Here is a 22,315-nt window from a genome sequence, read left to right on the forward strand (position 1 = left end):
GATATCTCATAATATGCTTTGTTGCTATCTAATGATCATGACTTGGATCTACTTGGAATTGACTGAGAATATTTACTGCAAAACATAGGTCTGGTCGAGTATTCACCAAGTACATCAGTGAGCCAATTAGTTGCCTATACTTGGAAGGATCCACAGGGATTGATTCAAAACTCCTTAATCTCTTCAAGTTTGTGATCATCAGAGTGGTCATAGGTTTGCAATCCATCATGTGAAACCTCTTTAACATCTTGATCACGTACTTTCCTTGATCTAAATAAACTTCATCATTCCTTGCCAGACTTTCAGTCCCAAATAGTAATGCATCGGCCCTAAATCCTTCATGTCGAATTCTCTTGCTAGTTGCTTCTTACATTCTTCAATTCGACCTTGTACACTTGTCAAGAGAAGATCATCTACATACAAAAGAATGATTACAGGTTCTCCATCTATAACCTTGTTATAAAGGTTCGGATCAACAATACTTTTTGTGAAGCCTATTCTTTGTAGTTATGCATCCATTGTAGCATACGATGCCTTTGGTGCTTGCTTGAGGCCATATAATGCTTTCTTCAATCTGCAAACATATGCCTTCCTGTCTTTAACTTCAAATCCCAAGGGTTCCTCTATATAGATTTCTTCACCTATTGTGCCATTCAGAAATGTAGTCTTGACATCCATTTGATGGATGTTCCATCCCATCAATGCTGCCAGAGAGACTGATGAACGAATTGTCGTATATCATGCTGTTGGAGCAAATGTCTCTTCGTAGTCGATGCTTCCTTGTTGAGAGAAACTTCTAGCCACAAATCTTGCCTTATACTTATCTATACTTCCATCTGCCGCATGTTTGATCTTATAGATCCACTTGGAAGTTACCGCAGATTTGTCTTCAGGCCTACGACCTCCCATACTCCATTCTTCATTATAAATTGATACTCTTCATTCATGGCATCTTTCCATTCCTGATGATTGACAACCTCTTCAAAAGTGGATGGTTCTGCTTCTGTTAGTTTTGTCATGTATGCAACATACCTAGAATATCTTTTGGGTTTCTTGCTTTCTCTAAAAGAGCGTTTGGCTGCCCCATGACCTTCTGCATCAAGTAGTGTAGATTTCAACCAATTAGGTCTTTTCCTTGTTTCTGGGATGACCACGGGTTGAATAGGTTCACTAGGACCACCTTCTTCATGGTGAGATTCTTCTATTTCCATGTCAACTTCTTCTTCGAATACCGGAAGTTCTTCATCATCAGAGTCTACTGGAAGTTCCTTTGATTTCTTGAATGCTATACTTTCATCAAATATGACATCTCGATTGACTTCTATGTGATGTCCTTCTTTTATGTAGATCCTATAGGCCTTAGATGAGTTACTATACCCAACAAATGTTCCCTTCATGCTTGATGGATCCAACTTCTTTCTTTTGTCCTTTGGTATATGGATCTATACAGGACACCCAAAGATTCATAGATGATCTACAAATGGCTTCTTTCCAGTGGACACTTCTTCCAGAGTTTTGTTGTCTAGGGACCTATGGGGACTTCGATTCTAAATGTAGACAACTGTCTTTGTGGCTTCTCCCCACAAAAACTTAGGTAGGTCCTGATCGCGTAACACTGCTTTTACACTTTCTTCAATGGATCTATTCTTCTGTTCTGCAACTCCATTTTGCTCGGGATTATATGGGACTATCAGCTCTCTCTTAATCCCAGACTCCTTATATAATGCTATAATCTCCTTGGATGTATATTCTCCTTCATTATCAGATCTTAGTATGTTGATTCTTCTTTTTGTAAGGTTCTCCACTTCAACTTTGAATTCTTGAAATTTAGTAAATACTTCATCCTTGGTTTTCATTAAGTAAACCTAGGTCTTTCTTGAATGATCATCTATAAATGTGACATAATATAGATCAATGTTGCGAAATTGTTATCGGGATTAAATCGGCGAGAAAAAATTAGAAAAAATCGAAAAAATCGGGAAAAATCGTAAAATACAAAAATATTCATTTTTTTAATATCTAAAGCATATACAACATAGAATAAATACATTGACACATAAATATGATAAAAGAATTAATATATAAGATGTGTAATATCATTTCTAGTGCTACATCACACATAACAATGAATCATGTCCTGAATAGTAAGTCCTGACTCCTGAGTCCCAACTCAGCCTCAAAATATCAACAAAAAATATAATAATGTATCTCATATCATGAGTCATAATGTTATATACAATGAAATGAACCAAATAACTAATACTACTGATTTCCTTTGCCCCTCTTGCGAGAAAATGCAATAGCTTTCCCTTTCCCTCTAGATGTAGATGCCAGTGGAGTTGGTAGTGGACTCAGCTGTGCTCTAGAAGCTGAAGAAGTAGGAGCTAGCGGAGGTAGACCACGTCCCCTACTGGTGGCAGGGGTAGCCTGGGTAGGTGGTGTCACCTCCTCCTCCTCCTCCCCCTCTATGCCTTCCACTACCTTTTGCTTTAACCTTTCATCGACAGATTTTGTGAGAGGCCTCTCGGCCTCAACACTTCATGCAACAGTGCTGTCAATCCCATCCAATGAGATGGCCTCCATATTAGATATCCGCTCAAATTGCCTCACCCACAATTGAAGATTGTAGTAGACGTAGACCATGTCATTAAGTCGCTGAGACTCCAACTTGTACAAAGATTATGAAATAATAATTATAAAAAAAATATTATTTAATGAATTCAAAAATTTAATTGGAAATTTGGAATATTTTAAGTTTTAAGTTTAACCTGTTGCGCTTCTTCTTGTGTATTTTTTCAAATACATTCCAGTTGCTCTCGCATCCTGAGGAGCTACATGTTTGGCTGAGGATTCGAATGACAAACTTTTGCAGATGGGGTACTCTGGCACTATAGAGAGTCCACCATGCATCTACAACAAAATTACAAATAAAATAAACATAAGTAAAAAATGAAATTTGAAAGTTGAAGCAAAGTATGAAGTTATGAACTTGAAGAGACAATGAAATTGAAACAAACTAAAAAATACCTGTCATTTGAGTTCCTATCAACTACAACCATCTCAAAGCCAAATGTGCCACCTGCCATCCTGTATATCTCCATTTCTTTGGAGATTTCTGCACATTCTGCTGGAGATCGCACCATCCTCTGAACACAGGTTAAAAATCCATCCATGATCTCAGCATCAAATAAGAACCCACATGGGTGAGAAAATGTAGGGTTCAGGTAGATCCTTGCAGCATGAATGGGACGATGGAGTGTGTTGTTCCATCGTTCATCAATCACTTCCCATAGGAGGAGTTGTTTTTGAAACCCCTCATCTCCCTTATCATCATAGTAGGCCCAAATGGATTCTTTGGCTCTGTCCATGGCCTCATACAAATAGCCCATTGTGGGCTTCTCACCATAAACTAATCGAAGAACCTTTACCAAAGGTTCAGTTATAGTGCACACCTCTTACACTCCTGCCTAGAAGTTTTCCTGGTATGAAACTAATTTGCATATGGGCTCTCCTTCTGGTTTGCAGCTAAATGTTAAAGCATGCCACTCCTCTGAAAGAAACATTCTCTTTACATCCCACATAGAATTGAAGAGGGATTGAAGAGATATGAAATTGGTGGCAAACCGTGTAATGGCGGGACGCACCAACTCCTTGTTGTTGGTGAATTTTTTGATCAAGCTAAGCACAAATGCATGATTATATATAAATTTTGTAATGTTTTTTGATGAGTCAACAATATCTTTGACAAAGGAAATTTTCCCTATGTCCTCCAACTTCAAATCAATACAATGTGCAACACAAGGTGTCCAAAATAAAGTAGGACGCCTCTCCATAAGCATCTTGCCAGCAGCAACATAATTTGCAGCATTGTCCGTTATCACTTGGACAACATGTTCTGCACCCACCTCCAAAATAAACACATCCAGCAAATCACATAATAATTTTTCATCTTTGATATGTGAAGATGAATCAACAGATTTCATAAACATTGTCCCCTTGGGACAACTAACCAAGAAGTTTATAAGGGTTCTCCCCTTTTGGTCGGTCTAACCATCTGACATCACAGTGCATCCTGTTCGTGCCCATGGTGCCCTAAACTCCTCCAATCTTTTGGTGCAATCAACCTTTTCATCTTGAAGAATGCGGCCTCTAAAGTCATCATAAGAAGGGATTTTGTACCCTGGGCCAACAACTGCAATAACATCAATAGCAGACTAGAAAAATGGATTATTCCTTGCGACGCTGAAAGGAATATCACTCCAAAGGAGAAACTTGCCCAACAACTTGTCAGCTTGTTCTTTTTCATTTTTTTAAGCATTGAAGTGATAGATGGTTGTGAACCAGATGTGGTTCTAGGAACAAAAAATGATGAGGTAGCTACAGGGTTGGTTGTAGACATTGATGCTGAAGTAAAACCAGTGCCACTTCCATGTTCACCTCCTAACACTCTCCCTGCTAGTTGCTTCTTTAGATCTGCTTTGGTCACTTTGTCTTGCTCTAATTCTTCCAATGATCTCATGGCTCTTCGGATGATTTCCGCATTTGTATTGGTGCAAGGCCCTACATCACGTCCAGGGATTTGTGCAAGGTGATACTTCAATCTATAAACTCCCCCTGACATATGCTGCCCACACAACTTGCAAGACAAGTTCATTCTATCAAACCCTCCATCAGGTTCACCAAATTCCCATAGAGGGTCCAATTTCCTTGGCATGTTTGTAACTTGGTTGAACTTTTGAGTTTTAATGTAAGATGAAGTTTGAAATTGAACCTATGGCACAATAAGAATTGCAAGTTAAAAAAATTAAAAAAAATTACATACATGACACAACACATTGAATTTTTGACAAAAAAAAAAAAACCTCAACTCAATCCAACAATAATAAAAAAAATGCACATTCAAACCCAATAAAAAATGATGCAAAAATATAGAAAACAAGAAAAAATTAAACTAATAAATCTAACAATTAAGTTTTTGCATTTTTGACCAAAATGAACCCTCTCCATTCTATGCAACAAAAGTGAAAAAAAAACACCGTCAAATCCACTCAAAAATCATTGATAATCAATGGGTTTATAGAAACCCAAAAAAAAAAAAAAAAAAAAAACCAAAACAAAATGCCAAATTTGGTGCCTATACTTGGAAACCACGGTTTGCCGAAAAAATTTGGTCCAAACACAAAGTTCTCTTGCTTGGGATGCTAAAATCTCCCGTTTTTCTCCTCCTATGCCCTAGTAGACGCCTTTCTCTCCTCCTCAACTCTCAAACAAGTCCGCTGTCTGCTAAAAATGACAAATAAAACTCATAAATTTGCTTAACGTGTTGTCCTGGTGCCCCGCGATTTTTTGGAAAAAAAAACCTTATAAAAATTGCTTGATATTATTGTCTAAACCAAAAAACCCGATTTTTTCAAATAATCGCGATAATATTGCGATTTTCGCAACACTGGTATAGATGACCTCCAAGTGATTTAGGAGTCATAGGACCACAAACATCGGAGTGAGTGCGATCCAAGATTTCATTTGACCGTGAAGCACTGCTTCCAAATGGTCTCTTGGTATTCTTACCCAATGCACATCCCTTACATACTCCTTCATGATCTTCTTTCAGTTCAGGTATTCCATCTACTATGGAGCTTAGAGTTGGAAGGATTTTGAAATGTAGATGACCAAATCTTCTATGCCAGAGTTCACATGGGCTAATTTCAACGTGAACTAGGGCTTGGGCTAAAGGAGATATCAGTTTGTAAAGTCTTCCTTCTCGAATGCCAATGACTTTAGCTTGTTCTATACTTGAGTCTTTACTCCATACAACTACCTTTCCATCAATGAAAGCTACTCTATCACCCTTATCTTCTAAGCTTGAAATGGAAAGTAAGTTCTTATGCAAACCTGGAACAAATAGAATGTTGTTGAGGTGGATGTTGCTTCCATTCTCCAACTTTATTGAGGTCGATCCAATACCCCTTATGGGATAGCTCTTATTATCTCCAAGTTCCACTGAATAAGTGGATTTACCTTTTGATAAGGTCTTCAATTGTTTGAGATGGCCAATCATGTGCCTTGATGCACCGCTATCAATTACCCAAATGTTTTCAACTTGGAATGTGCCAAAGAGAGCCGAGAAGAGACCTTTATCCTTTTCCTTGATTGATACCTTTTTTGAAGAAAATAAGAGACTCCATGCTTCCTTGATACCTTTCTTGAGATGGCTTGCTATATTGGAACACTTCTTGATGAACTTCTTCACAGTAGAGGAGATCTTCATGATGCCCTTAGCTAACCTTAGCTCTGATACCATGTTGAAAATTCAGTAGGGCAATGAATATGTTAATTCTCTTTTAATTGATAACTGTTTGTCTTACCTTTTTCCTTATTAGCTTTGTTCCTTATTATTATAATGTGAGAAACATGAAACAACTACCAAAACAATAAGAACAGTGACACAATATATAGGTTGCAAGCCAAGGCCAAAACACCTCTCTTGAGGGGAAAACCCTTAAATCTCCTCTTCTTATAGATCCTTCAATTAATGAATACCAAGACCTTGTGACTCAGACTAATACCCTCCAAGATCAAGATCAACCACTTGAGATGATGTGCAAACCTTGTACTAGCCTAACCCAGTTAAATCTCTTCCAATTGCACCAACTCGGCCTCCTGCTGCAAGAACTTCGATCTCCTAATGCAGATCCGAAATTTCCACTGCCCGACAATTGCTGCAATTGCTGCTGTCACACTTGGAAACTTCGATCTTCTTCCTAGAGGCTTCTTCTTCCCTTCGCTTGCCCTTCCTTGTGACTTAGGGCTTGAGAGATACCATTAGTGACCTTCACTTGCCTTCTTTCCTCCCTTCCTTCCAAGATCGAGCTAGATGTAACCCTTGCGTGGAAACCCTAGCTTCGTCTAGAATGTGAGAGAGAGAACTAGCCCAAACACTTCGTTTTTCTTCGACCTCTTCTTCGTCCTTCTTTTTCAACCTTTTCTTTGTCTTCTTCTTTACTAAGAATGAGAGATGAGTGAGTGCTTCTTTGGAGGACAAGTTCCTCTCTTTATATAGGCCTCTTCAAGGGGTAGACATGGCTCTTCAATTAGTCCGACTTGATCTTGGAGGGTATTTTGACACTTTAAAGACAATTTTTTTTTTTCTTTACAAGATACAATGTGCCCATTGGGGTCTTCCATATAATGACAATGACTCTTAGACCTAGGACAAACCCTAGAAGCACTCAATGGGTGTTTGACCTAGAAAATAAAAGAACTTGAGCATGAAACCCATGCTCCAATAATAATAATAATATCTTTTTAGATAGGAGGAATGACCTGTTATAGAGTCCACTAAAGGGTTCACTAAAACTCTATAACAGGTCATTCCTCCTATCTAAAAAACTATCCTCACCTGTATGGATTCATTATTTAACAATAATAATATCTTTTCATTTTATAATTTACAAGAATACATTTCATACCTATGAAGACCGAACCTAGTTACACATTTTTCAACAAAAACAAGCATAGTCACCTGATTGCATAATGAAAAATCATACCTTTAGGTTTGGATGGCCCACCTTCAAACATACGATCTCGACAGAAGGGCAAGGGGATAAGTGGGTGCATTAGGGAGTGGAGACATCTGTCAAAATATTGGCTACGCTAGTGGCTGTCAGGGGCTGCTGGCTGCCCGGTGAAGACAAACCTAGGAGAAAAATTCTCCTATGGGGTCATCCACAGGTGGTGGGTAACATGGCTTATAAGGGTCGTGCTTCATTGATCAAAATAAACATGCGAGTACTGCTAAAAATAGAAAGTGGTTTGCATGTCACCCAAAAATGCTCAACAGTCTTAGAACCTCTCAAGGATTCTAAATATACCATTATCTTTGACAAGCGAGTCTTTGGACGATACCTAGTAAAAATAGTAAGTGCCATGTATGCCACCTGGAGAAACCTCATTGGAATCCTGAGTTCATAAGGATTCCGAGTATGTGATGAATATTGCTGTACAGGCCTCGGAACTCTGTCTCTTACGAAGTAGGTGCCCTGCTAAAAAAGGAACTCTCTCCAATCTGTGAAAAAACTGTCTGAATCATCACTAAATCTATCCTGCAACCGGTTTCCCTGGGAACCAGCCCCCAGCCTAAACAAACTCTGTCTCTGAATTTCCAGCTTGATGAAATGTGCTGGTATTTGACCCTCCAAATTTGCAAGAGGCAAATTTAGGGGTTAACAGGTACAATATATTCTAGAGTGAAGAGCTTTTTTATCTTATGAACAACATGGGAGAATGCTAGTGTGATATTGTACAATCTTAGAGATGTCACCTTTGATTGCCATTTAATCTTTGAAACTTTTTAGTATTGGATTAAAGCAGTTCTCAATGACAGTACCATTCATGAAAGAAATTGTAAAAACGTTTTCAGTTGCTGGGATGGCCTTTTTTGTCTTAAGTGGGACACAACCCAAAGCATTTGATTAATTTCTTAACATATTAGAATTTGTTGATGCTCTCAAGTTTTATCAGTACTAATGGCATTTATGTGAGCTGTTTCACTCTGTCTGCAATGCTACATGTATGGTAATCATTTGATCTTGCCTACCCCTTCTAAGTAATGCTCACGAATCGCTTTCCATCTTACAATGTGAGACATTTTCATTTATATAAAGAATATGCTGTTCTTAGTTGTGTCCCTTTTGAATGGATTCATATGTTTTCTTAATTTCTCATATTCTGGATGGATTCATTTACTTTCTGTATATTCTATTTAGATTTTATTTGAACTATGTGAACACTGAAAATATTGTGTATGGAGGAATATTGTCCTGATGCATAGGCACTCCATATTATGGACCAGGTTATGGGCCTGCTGCATATGCTTTATTTGTAGCTGTATATGCGGGACTGGAGGTAAGGCTTGGATAAATCGATGCTGCTGTGTTACTTATACTCCATTAGTATAGCCATCCTTAATAGCATGCTTTTGTATATGCTTACAAAGACAAAAAGGACAATATTTTGTTTTGAGATTGAAATGGAGTAAAATTTACAAGAACTTTCTTATCAAAATTCTGAGATGTTTTGAAGAAAAATGATAGGAATCATGTGCATATGTCAAAATGTTATTAAAGGCTAGGCAGTTTTGTATAATCTTTTTACAAAAATTGTGGATGAATTAGCTCAATGGAATGCTTCATCTGGCAGCAGCCATGCTTATTTATAGCAGCAAGAAAGTAGATCCATACAATGGGAGTGTTGAGAAATGTAACTAGTTTCGGTCTCCATAATTGTTGTACTCATTTCAATATGTATCCTATGTAACAAACAAGAAAAGAAGAAAGAAAATTATTATTATTAAAGCCTGGGTTTCATGTTCATTATTGATGGTCTTCTATGTAAAGTCATGTTCTTCGTGCTTCTAGGCTTTGTTAGGTCTTAGGCTTTCTTATAATTTTTTTGAATCTAGAAAGTCCTTGAATCTCCAAGAGTACAAGTCGGGCTTCGGATCATCATGTTGGCCTAAAGAATGAAATTTGACTGCTTGAGAAGGCTATATAAAGGAGCAATTTGACTTCATTTGATACACACTCACCTAAGTCACATGACACGAGGACACGAGACACGGAGGACACGTAAATATGGGTATTCTACATGACACACAACGACCCCAAAAACAAGACACGAGGGACACGTTTTATCTATCTATCTATATATATATATATAATACCGAAATATAGTGCTTGATCCATATAGATATGAATCATGATGATATCTGTATAGTATTTAGTATACACTATTTACTAGTTCGTTTATTAATTTACTACATCAATGATGTTCATAGTTCAATGTTCATTGTTCATGTTATAACTTCTGTTATTAACTTCAAACAGGTTCGATCATGTTCAAACTTCACATAAGGTAGTTTATAAATTATAAATTTATGTGTTCAAACTTCACTGTTGACCAGAGTGTTAATCAAGCTTTCCCTTCCTTTAGACCTCGAAGGTGTAGTGCGCAGTGAGCATATGACGGGGAAGTGGGATTTTTATTTCAACACACGATCTATACGTGGTCACTGGTCATAAAATGTGGTCATTGGTGTATAATAAAGTTAAGTTCCACAGGCTATGTTAGGCCCCTATACTACTAGTGTAACCCCTTATTGTTATTAGTATAACCCACTTATTATATTGATGTACCCATGTAGTGCCCATATTGTTACTATTGTGCCCCATAGAAGCCCACTATTGTTATTATTGTGCCCTTACATTATTATTGTTATGTCGGCTCTGATTATGTTATGACCCCTTAGACTCCTATATATAGAAATGAGGTCTTTTCATTTGTATCATCCAAGAATTGTTCATTTATGTAATGTAAAGGAGGTTGCCCCCTCGAAGAGGCTGAATTCTAAGGCGTGGATCTCTCTTTTCTATCTTTTTGTGAGCTGGTTTCATAACATTTGGTATCAGAGCTTTGGATTCTAGGGTTTCGTTGCTCCAAACAGAGCATCGTGGCATTTTCGATATAACTTTTTTTCTGTGACGTTTCAGAAGTCGCAAAAAAAACCCATTTGAGAAGAAATCGTGTTGAACCTTGGGTTCGAATTTCAGAGCTTTTTGCGCGATATTTGCGGAGATATGATCTGAGGAAGTTTGTCTTTTTGCAGACTCCTGAATTACATTCAAAACAAGTGACCTGGGGAAAATCGTCATAACTTTCTTTCTGAGCATCGGATTGAAATTTCATAAGAAGGTACAAAAAGAGGACAGACTCTAGTTTTCTTTTATATATTTTTCAGAGTCAAAGGTTGAAACAGTGACACGTGGAACTTAATACAAGTTCACTCTACTAAACTAGTCTATAATCAGGTCACTGCGGGAGATTGTGCATAACTCTTTTTTGGAGAATCCAATTTGGATCAAACTGGTGGCATTGGAAAGAGCACACAGAGGGCTACTACAGGTAGCAATTCCAGAACTTAAATATCAGCAAGTACAAAGTTACAGTCATTTCAAGATCGAGGTCCTAAAATCAAGAAAAAGCAAGATGAGGAAGTTTGATGGCAAGGATCCGGTAAATTGGATACTTCAGATGGAGCAATATTTTGATCTACATGGTGTACAACTATTACAAAAGTTATGTATTGCATCTTCATATTTAGAACCAGATCAATTTTTATGGTACGAAGGGCTTTGTTCTCGTAAACAACTTGTTACGTGGTCAATTTTCACGGAGGAAATGATAGAACATTATGAGGATACAAAGAGCAACACCTTCTTTAGAGCAACACCACAACAATTGGAAAGAGTAAAAGGGCTTTGTGACATAGTGGAAAGAAAAATTATGGAATCCCTGAAGCGTACCCCTCACAACTATAAAGATGGAAATGTTGTTTCTCCTAGCCTTCCACAACCTACAAGGGTTACGCCACAACAATTGGAAGAAAAAAGAGAAAAAGGGCTTTCTTACAATTGTGATAGCAAATGTACTAAAGGTCATAAGTGTGCTGAGAAGAAATTATTTTACATAGAATATGAAGAAGAGGAAGAAAAGGATCGAGAAACATCAAAAGAAGCAGATATACGCCAGGACCCCACCCTAGAGAAAGAAGAAATGAATCAGACCATATCTTGTAAAGCATTGGCAAGAATTACCACTCCTCAAACTCTCAAGATAGAAGGACATATCAAGAAGAAAAAGGTGCAAGAAGTGAAAGATCACATCGAGAAAGAAGAAATGAATCCAACCATATATTGTAATTCATTGTTCGAAATTACCACTCCTCAAACTATCAAGATAGAAGGACATATAAAGAAGAAAAATGTTCAAGAAGTGAAAGATCACATCAAGCATCAAGAAATGAATCCGACCATATCTTGTAAAGGATTGGAAGAAATTACCACTCAAGCTCTAGAGATAGAAGGACATATCAAGAAGAAAAAGGTTCAAGCAGTGAAATATCACATCGAGCATCAACAACAAGCTCTCCAACTTTTAAAGGATAACGCCACTTCGGTGCAAATTCAAATGAAACAACAGGTAGATCAACATTGCAGTGAAAAATGTTTTGATGTAGGTGATTGGGTATTTTTACTACTACATCTCAAGCAAGCTATTTATGAGAAGGAAATGTTGGCAATACTACATGCACTTAAAAAATGGCGACCTTACCGAATGGGAAGACTACTCAAGGATGAGGATGTGGAAGCATTGTTTTGTGCTATTTATATTATCCAACCAGATTGGATAAACGAAGAAAGGGATGAATGGAAGAAGGAAGAAGAAGTATGGCCACTTATTCAAAAGTTGCAAAAGATCCCAATTCAAACAATATTTCCAGAAATTGAAGAGGAAGGAAAAATCATATTGTAATTGGAGCAGTCACAGAAACAAGAACCCGACAGCTACTAAATCGATCAATTTCAGAGTATCTTATCAATTGGAAGAACTTACCCGCTGAATATTCCACATGGGAGGACAAGAATTTTATATCAAGAAATAAAGCGTTGAGGACAACGCTTTTTGAAGGAGAGGGGCATGTTAGGCCCCTATACTACTAGTGTAACCCCTTATTGTTATTAGTATAACCCACTTATTATATTGATGTACCCATGTAGTGCCCATATTGTTACTATTGTGCCCCATAGAAGCCCACTATTGTTATTATTGTGCCCTTACATTATTATTGTTATGTCGGCTCTGATTATGTTATGACCCCTTAGACTCCTATATATAGAAATGAAGTTTTTTCATTTGTATCATCCAAGAATTGTTCATTTATGTAATGTAAAGGAGGTTGCCCCCTCGAAGAGGCTGAATTCTAAGGCGTGGATCTCTCTTTTCTATCTTTTTGTGAGCTGGTTTCATAACAGGCTATAACATAACTTATAGGAAATTTAAGTGCTCCAAACTCTCAGCAAAGCACGTGAATGCTTGTATCCTGCATCTCCAGGTCCAGGTCGATGTGAAGTTGTGCACTATGCTCTCAATGTGAAGTTGTGAGCATTTCACTTGAATATGATGGAATTCCTCACACTGCACAACAAATTTGATTTTGGCAGTGAGTAAACTCAACTTCAGCGACAAACAATGACAAAAAAACCAAAAAGAAACCACGTTATAGGTTTTAAATTTCACTTTTGATGGGACACGTGTCCTAAGAGCCAAAAATGTTAGGGCACGTTTTTGCCACGTCCAAAACACGTGTCTCGATTGGAGGATACGATGAAAAACGTTTTCGACACGTTTTAGGGCATGTTTCGTGTCCGACACGTAAAATACGGGACACGAGACACTGAGGGATGTGTCCTGTGACTTAGACACTCACTAACAAGTTCAATATATAAGAAAGAGTTCGATCTATAGTTGGGTAGCTGCAAGGAGAGCGAACGTCAAGGAGAAGGAAGAAGGACGAGATTTCTTGTTTTTTTTGGGCTCTATCTCTCTCACACATGCGAAATTCTAGGGTTTCTGGGTTGCAGAAAGAGGCTAAATTTGTAGTAGGATGAAGTGCAACATCTTGTAGCTGGGTTGAAGGAAACTTTGTCTAGACCTCGATGACCTTAGGAAGAGCTATCTTGCTCTTGGAAGGTCCTAGGGGAAGACTGATCTAGGGTTCCTTCAGGGGCTGCAAGGCCGAAATCGCTGGTCGAAGTTGTAGATTGAGTAGCAGTATTGTAGTTGGCAGATCGAAGTTACAATATGTAGCAGTATTGTAGTTGGCAGATCGAAGTTACAATATGTAGCAGTTTGGTGCAGATTCAAGGAAGGACTTGAAGAAGGGATGACTTGGTACTAGGAGAAGGATTTGGTCTAGGGATTAGGTCTTTGTATCTCACTTGAAGCAAATTCTAAGAAGAGAAGAGTTTATGGGTTTTCCCCTTGGAGGGGTTTGGCCCATGATGAGAGTCTATATATGTGTCCTCTTTTGTTGTTGTTGTTTTTTGATATTGTTTGATGAATAGATCTAACTAAAGAACATAAAGAAGATAATTAAGATTCACAAGCAAGTATCAAGGATAAAGAAAATAAGATATAATAACTGTCGCTTTACATTTTCAAACATGGTATCAGAGCTAATGTGAACAAGGAAGGCAGTTGGAAGGACACTAGAAAGAATTGCCAATCAAAAGATAGGAAGTTGTCAAAGCCTGAAAAAGAAGACTACAACGAAAATTGTCTCTTGAAGGAATCTGGTTAAAGGATCATTGGTAAAAGACCCTTCTAATCTAGAGTTTCTACATTAAAAAAGATCAAGACTAAGACTACATCAATCTTGCAAGGAGGGTGTTGATCTCGCAAAAAGGAAGTCTATTTGCAAGGCATCAATCTTGGAAACTGTTGGTGGAGGAATCCTAGGAACATCTTTCAAGGACATCATCAAGAACTATCCAAAGGTCTTGAAGACATCAAGAAGGTCAAAGACATCGTCAAGGAAAATTGTGATCTCAAGTAAGTAACATATTATTACACTATGTTTGAATCTTCTATTCGTATGGGTTCTTTTTGTAAGGAAAGCAATAAGCTCGTTGGGGCTTCGAAGTATCTAGCGTGGAATAAAAGAATTGACTTAATACTCACAGAACAAGAAGTAATGGGATATTTTATTGGAGAGATTATTGAACCAGAGAGATAAAACTCGAGAACTAGCAAAATACAAGAAAGGGGAAGTAAGGGCACAAAGGATCATAGTGGAATCCATTAAATTTCCCTTGTTCCATTCGTTGCAAATTTGAAGACATCCAAGGCCATGTATGACAAGCTGGTGAATTTCTCAAGAGTTGTGGGCGCAGTGCATATTGGAAGAATCAAGGATCAAGGTCAAGGATGATATTGGATTAGATGAGCAATCTCAACCCTTTCTAGCCCGAGTTAAGAAGCCGAAGAAGGGAAAGTTTGGTAACTCCAAAAAGAAAGACATGTCCAATGTTGGGTGTGGAGCTTGATTATTTTCTATATTCAAAGGTATCGCCGCATTGGACCCTAGCTCGTAATGGGGCAGAAACGCCGCCCGTAAATAGTCGTTGCAGGGGGGTCTAGGGGGAGGGGCGGCTAAGAATAGATGTAAAATTGTCTTGTAAAATGTTGTAATTTCGTAGTCAATCTGGGTCGTTCATTAGGCGGAGATCTGACGGTAGAAGTTATGTTTGATTTAGGGTTTTTTGCCTAGAAGGCAACCTCTCGCTATATATGAGAGAATTGTATTGCGTCTATATATATCTGTATTTTGAGTGAGGAAGAGAGAGGAGATTGAGAGCGAAGAGGGAATTACAACGAATCTGCTGTAGGTTGTATCTCTTCAGTTTGCTGGATAATATAAAAAGGACTGGCTGTTTCTCCGTGGACGTAGCCCAAACTGGGTGAACCACGTATATCTGTGTCTCTCTTGTTTTATGCGTTTTCTATGTTTATATTTCTGCAATATTTTTTTGTGTTCCATTGCTCTATAATATATAATTCTCTAACAACTGGTATCAGAGCCGAAGGTCTTTTTGGCAGATAAACTCGCAGGAGAGAAGGTTTCCTGGTTCGAGTGGGAGCAATGGCGGAAGATGGTAGGTTTAGGGTCGAAAAATTTAACGGCCAAAACTACCAGCTGTGAAAGATGCAAATGGAAGATTATTTGTACCAGAGAGATCTGTACCAACCATTGAGCGGAAAGACAAAGAAGTCGACAAGTATGATAGACACAGAATGGGATATTCTCGACAGAAAAGCACTTGGAACAATACGGCTGTGCTTAGCGGCGTCGGTAGCGTTTAATATTTGAAATGAAACGACAACAGAGGGTTTAATGTCAACATTGGCTAAACTATATGAAAAACCCATGGCCTCAAATAAGGTATTTCTTATGAAGCGTTTATTTAATATGAATATGTCAGAAGGTGGATCTGTTGCTGATCATTTAAATGAGTTTAATACAGTTACCAGTCAGTTAAGTTTTGTAGGGGTAACTTTTGATGATGAAGTTAGGGCTCTGTTATTTCTGTGCTCATTGCCAGAAAGTTGGAATGGTTTAGTTATGGCCATTAGTAACTCTGTCTCTGGATCTAGTACTTTAAAGTTTGATGTTGTCGGTGCAATCCTTAGAGAGGAAATGCGACGGAAAAGCTCCGGTGAGACATTAGGTAATGCTTTGATTGCGGAGACTAGGGGAAGAAAAATGGAAAGAGGAAAGAGCCCTGGATATCGTAGTAAGTCAAGAAAAGGAAGATCCAAGTCCAGATTGGGGATAGTGTGCTAGAAATGCGGGAAGAAAGGACACTTGAAGAAAGACTGCAAGTCTCGAAAGGGAAAAGAAGGAGACGCACAACAAGAAACTAATCATGAAGCGAATGTAACAAGTGATGTGTTGCAAGATGCTTTGATTCTTTCATTAGAAAATATTATTGATGCCTGGGTGGTAGATTCAGGGGCCTCATTCCATGCCACCCTTGATAGGAAACATTTTTATGATTATGTTCAAGGAGATTTTGGACAGGTTCGATTGGGTGATGATAAACCCTGTAAAATCATTGCAATGGGTACAGTTTTCATAAAACAACAAAATGGAAATCAGTGGCTATTGAAGGAGGTAAGGCATGCTCTAGATTTGAAGAAAAATCTGATTTCAACAGCAAAGTTGGATGGTGAAGGTTGCGTAACTACTTTCACAAATAAAACCTGGAAGGTCACTAAAGGATCCCTGGTAATAGCGAAAGGAGGAAAGGTTGGTACATTGTATTTATGCAATGGTATTTCTAATTCTGTTAATGCTTTAACCTCTACAGGAGAAGATACGGCATTGTGGCATCATAGGCTCGGGCACATGAGTGAGAAGGGGATGCAGATTCTTCACTCAAGAAATTTGTTGTCAGGTTTGAAGCATGTTGATTTAAAATTCTGTGAGAATTGTGTTTATGGAAAATAGAAGAGAGTCAGATCCCTTAGAGTTGGGAAAGAAAAGAAGAGCGAACAATTAGAGCTTGTGCATACAGATGTATGGGGACCTGCTCAGGTATCATCTCTTGGTGGCTCTCGCTATTATGTTACTTTTATTGATGATGCAACCAGAAAAACTTGGATTTATTGTATTCTAAATAAATTTGATGTATTTGATACTCTCAAGAAATGGAAAGCTTTGGTTGAAAATGAGACAGGAAAAAGGTTGAAGTGTCTCAGATCAGAGAATGGAGGTGAATATTGCAGCAAAGAGTTTGATAGGTATTGTTCAGAGAATGGAATTCGTAGAGAGAAAACAGTTTGAGGAACACCACAAGGAAATGGTGTGTCAGAAAGGATGAACAGGACAATCATGGAGCGTGCAAAGTGCATGAGATTGCATGCAGGATTGCCTTTACAATTTTGGGCAGATGCTGTAGATACTGCTGTTTATCTAATAAACAGAGGCCCTTCAAGTTCCTTGGATGGTGGTATTCCAAAGGAGGCATGGACAGGTAAAAAGGTAAACTACTCTTTTTTGAAGCCTTTTGGTTGTGAAGCCTTTGTCCACATTAATAAAGAAAATGGAACAAATCTTGAGGCAAAATCAAAGAAATGTACCTTTATTGGATATGGTGTTAATGATTTTGGTTATCGCTTTTATGATTATAAAAAACATAAAATCATTAGGAGCATAGATGTCATATTCAATGAAAAGGTTTTGTATAAGGATTAGCTGCAAGAAAAGAAGTAGGGAAAAGAAAACAGAGAATACACAGTGCTTGACGAGATCACAGGAAAAGTGATGGTGCTTGAAAATCATAATGATTAGCAGCCAGAACAACAACCACAACAACAAGCACCTCAAACACTTGAAAGTGGTGTTAGAAGATCTACCAGGATAAGTAGACCCCCTGAACGATACTCTCCTTCATTATATTATGTATTGTTGACTGATTCTGGTGAACCAGAATGTTATGAAGAAGCAGTGCAGGTAGAAACCAGGGAGAAGTGGGAGCAAGCCATGAAAGAAGAGATGGACTCTTTAGCACATAACCAGACTTGGGACTTAGTCAGGTTGCCTGCAGGTAAAATAACATTGCAGAATAAATGGGTTTACAAGTTGAAGAAGATGGAGGTAGAAAAAGGTATAAAGCTAGACTTGTGGTGAAAGGGTTTGCACAGAAAAAGGGTATAGAATTTGATGAGATATTTTCTCATGTTGTTAAAATGACTTCAATCAGAACTATTTTAAGTCTAGTAGCAGCTGAAGATTTGTGTCTTGAGCAGTTAGATGTAAAGACAACCTTTCCCCATGGGGATTTGGAGGAAGAGATATATATGCAGCAACCACAAGGATATGAGGTAAAAGGGAAGGAGAAACTAGTGTGTAGGTTGAAGAAGAGCTTGTATGGCTTAAAACAGGGTCCAAGGCAGTGGTATCTAAAATTTGACAGGTTTATGTCTGAACAAGGTTATACTAGATGTCACTCTGATCATTGTGTTTATCTCAAAAGGCAAAATGATGGCAGCTATATTATATTGTTATTGTATGTAGATGACATGCTTGTTGCAAATTCTAACATGCAGGAAATAAATGCGCTCAAAATAAAATTGGCAAACTCATTTGCAATGAAGGATTTGGGTGCTGCAAAACAAATCTTGGGTATGAGAATAATTAGAGACAGGAAGAATTGCAAATTAACATTGTCTTAAAGTGAGTACATAGAAAAGGTGTTGAAAAGGTTTAATATGCAGAATGCAAAACCAGTTAGTATACCTTTGGCTAGTCATTTCAAATTAAGGAGGAGCGTCCCAAGACTCAGGATGAAATGGCTCATATGTTTAAAGTTCCATATGCATCAACAGTTGGAAGCTTAATATATGCAATGGTCTGCACAAGGCCTGATATTGCACATGTAGTGGGAGTTGTAAGCAGGTACATGAACAATCTAGGAAAAGAACATTGGATGGCGGTGAAGTGGATTCTCAGCTATTTGAAAGGTACCACAAATCAAGCATTATACTTTGGTGGTTCAAATGTTGCTCTACAGGGATATGTTGATGCAGATATGGCAGGTGATACAGATAATAGTACAATAGGGTATGTGTTTACTGTAGGTGGAACAACTGTCAGCTGGGTCTCAAAACTGCAAAGTGTTGTTGCACTCTCAACAACAGAAGCAGAGTATGTTGCTGCTACAGAGGCTAGTAAAGAAATAATTTGGTTACAAAGGTTTCTGGATGAATTGGGTAAGAAGCAGGAGTTGAGCAAGTTATACAGTGATAGCCAGAGTGCCATACATCTTGCAAAGAACTCTGCATTTCATTCCAAGACTAAACATATACAGCTCAAGTACCATTTCATACGGTCAACGTTGGAAGATGGACAATTGAAGCTGGAAAAGATACACACTAGCCAGAATCGTGCAAATATGTTAACAAAAGTTGTAACTAGGGAGAAACTGAGAATTTGCTCAGTTTCAATTGGTCTTCAAGTATGATGAAGAAGATGAGAAACAACCAGGTCCAAAGTGGAGTCATTGTCTAGCAAATGAAGCAGTGGTGGAGTTGCTATAATCAGTCTCCAAGTGGGAGATTGTTGGGTGTGGAGCCTGATTATCTTCTATATTCAAAGGTATTGTCGCATTGGACCCCAGCTCGTAATGGGGCGGCAACGCCACCCGTAAAATATTCGCTGCAGGGGGGGCTGGGGGGGGCGACTAAGAATAGATGTAAAATTGCCTTGTAAAATGTTGTAATTTCGTAGTCAATCTGGGCCGTTCATTAGGCGGAGATCTGACAGTAGAAGTTATGTTTAATTTAGGGTTTTTTGCCCTAGAAAGCAACCCCTCGCTATATATGAGGGAATTGTATTGCGTCTATATATATCTGTATTCTGAGTGAGGAAGAGAGAGGAGATTGAGAGCGAAGAGGGAATTACAGTGGATCTGCTGTAGGTTGTATTTTTTCAGTTTGCTGGATAATATAAAAAGGACTGGCTGTTTCTCCGTAGACGTTGCCCAAACTGGGTGAACCACGTATATCTGTGTCTCTCTTGTTTTATGCGTTTTCTGTGTTTATATTTCTGCAATATTTTATGTGTTCCATTGCTCTGTAATATATAATTCTCTAACATCCAAAGTGCAATGTTTTGGATGCAATGAATTTGGACACTTTAAGAGGGGTTGTCCAAACAAGCAAAACAATAAAAGAGAGGAAAGGAGTGAAGCTCATGTAGCCAAAGTTGTGGGAGAACCCTAGAAGAAGGCAAAGAAGGAAGAAGTGAAAGATCTTTAGTACTAAAGAAGGTTCACTAATTGTCAGGTTCTCTGAGAAGATTAATCTTTCTTTTGGAATAGTATGTTTTTGCATAGCATCATAGAAAAGCATATGATAATAACATATCTAGAATTTATATGATCGAATTGCTTTGTAGAGATCATCTAGATAGATGGATAGATAGACCATTTTGCATAATATTTATCTAACATTATGTTAGAAGTAGTCATCTTGCTTAGTGTTGAAGAAGGTAACTAGCGTTGGTCTTCATAATTGTATTTGAGTCAATGTAATTTATTTATCAAAAGAAAGAAAATAAATTTTATTATTAAAGAAATTGATTTATTAAAGCATGGGTTTCATGCTTGAGTCATTTGTTTATAGGTCAAAGCCTCCATTGTAGGATTTTAGGGTTTATGTCAAGTGTCTTTGTCCATGTCATATTGTAAAAGACCCTTCTTGGGATTTACTTGTCAAAGAAGAAATTTATTTTATTGTAAAATAGGACAATTAGGCCTCCTCCACCAAGTCGGCCTCAAACTGGACAAGTCGGCTTCAACTAAGGGGCAAAAACTACTATATAAAGGCAGCAACTTGACCTCATTTGGGGCACTCACATACCAGGTTCGATATACATCTTCTGGGGCCAGAAAAAGTGCAAAATTCAAGGAAGAAGAAGAAGAAGGTTAGTGAAGAAGAAGGAGGTCTCTCTCAAGTACAAGAAGTCGAAATTCTCTTTCTTTCTCTCACACGTGTAAAGCTGCTAAGCTGTTGGAGAAGTCGAAATTGTTGTTCTGTTGCTGGGCCAAACATTCTATAGCTGGGGTTGAAGTTATGTAGCTGGGAAGTCAAATTTCTGGATTTTTGTTGGGCTAAAGCTGCTGGATAAGAAGAGACTACTAAATCATCTTTGAAAAGTTGACTTGGTGGAGGAGGATGTTAGTTTTTGTAGCATTGGATGTGTTCTAGCCACGAAATTTGGTGGAGAGGTTAAAATACATGCGATCTCTAATACCTAGAAATTAATTAGTATCAATTAATCATCTAGAAACTCAGTATTAATTAAGTCAAGGTGAGAATCATCTAGAAACTCACACAGATCGATTCCAAGATGATCCTAGCCATCGATTAAGTTTTAGTCTTGGCCGTTGGTGCTCCAACAATGGATTATAAGAGGAAGTCGATGGGCACTTGTAGAACACACTTGAGAATACCAGAAATTTGATTTCCTTGGTAGATCGATTTGCAGAGGCAACTGTTAGTTCCCGGAGAGCCATAGATCGAAACAGTGAGTGAGGGGCAAGAGCAGTGAGTCTGGAGGAGATTTTCCAGATTTGGAGAGGCAACAACAAGTGACGAAAGTGATCCACATAGAAGCAGCGCAGGGGCTGACACAGAGCAGTTTGATTTAGTCGAGGAGAAGGTCGATTCAATTTCCAGAGGTCGGAAAAGTCTTCGAGAGGGCCAGAGAGTCACTTCCCAGTAGCAGAGATAGGCTAGGCGACTTTCTTAGAGGCAATATCGAGCCACACGTGTGAGAGACAACGCAGAGGTAGCACAGAAGGGCTCACGTTGGGGTTTGGACGACCAATTTTCTGTAGAAGCTAGTGCTGGGATTGCTTGTGGGGTGAGAGAATTTTCTCTCTAATTATTTCTGTCAGATACTTGCTAATTGGATTGCCAGTTGGGCATCCATAGATTGTACTCAGATTTCACTGCTGCATAATAAAATAAAACCCTCATTTGCTGCACCGGTTTTCCCGCATTGGGTTTTTTGGGGACATTTTGTCCAAAAACAACGGTGTTATTTTTATGTGTGTGTGCTAGCATTTCTCAGTTCCAGCGCTATTTATTTTTCCATAGTTTTATTTGTGAAGATTGTATTGTGTTTATTTCGATGTTACCGTAGCAATAAATTGAATAATTAAATTATCAGTGAGTAGAAATAATACCAGTTGCTACAATAGGATTCCGGTATTGGAATTTGCAAATGGTATTAGAGCGTAAGTGATTAGCCAGAAGCTCAAAAGTGAAGGAAAGAATTTTGCTGCTCAGAAGAAGCAGCATGCCGAAATTCTTGAGGCAATGCAGTTCATTGCCAGGCAGGTTGAGTTGC

At 38.3% G+C, this 22,315-nt stretch overlaps 1 protein-coding gene across 2 annotated transcripts in view; it reads left to right on the forward strand.

The window, feature by feature from the left end:
- Positions 1–22,315, forward strand: part of LOC149228617 (SNARE associated Golgi protein family) — a 324,383-nt gene that overhangs the window by 85,430 nt on the left and 216,638 nt on the right. For both annotated transcript variants that reach the window (XR_016247881.1, XM_089378291.1), the window contains exon 2: positions 8,852–8,904. Coding sequence is in view for 1 of the 2 variants with exons in the window: in XM_089378291.1 (XP_089234417.1) it covers positions 8,852–8,904 (53 nt within the window). In the remaining variant the exon portion in view is untranslated. The remainder of the gene's footprint in view (positions 1–8,851; positions 8,905–22,315) is intronic.

The sequence above is a fragment of the Pinus tabuliformis genome, chromosome J (assembly GCF_031772625.1).
Source record: "Pinus tabuliformis cultivar Carrire ecotype Pingquan chromosome J, CPIR1, whole genome shotgun sequence".
In the NCBI taxonomy this organism is placed as follows: Eukaryota; Viridiplantae; Streptophyta; class Pinopsida; order Pinales; family Pinaceae; genus Pinus; species Pinus tabuliformis.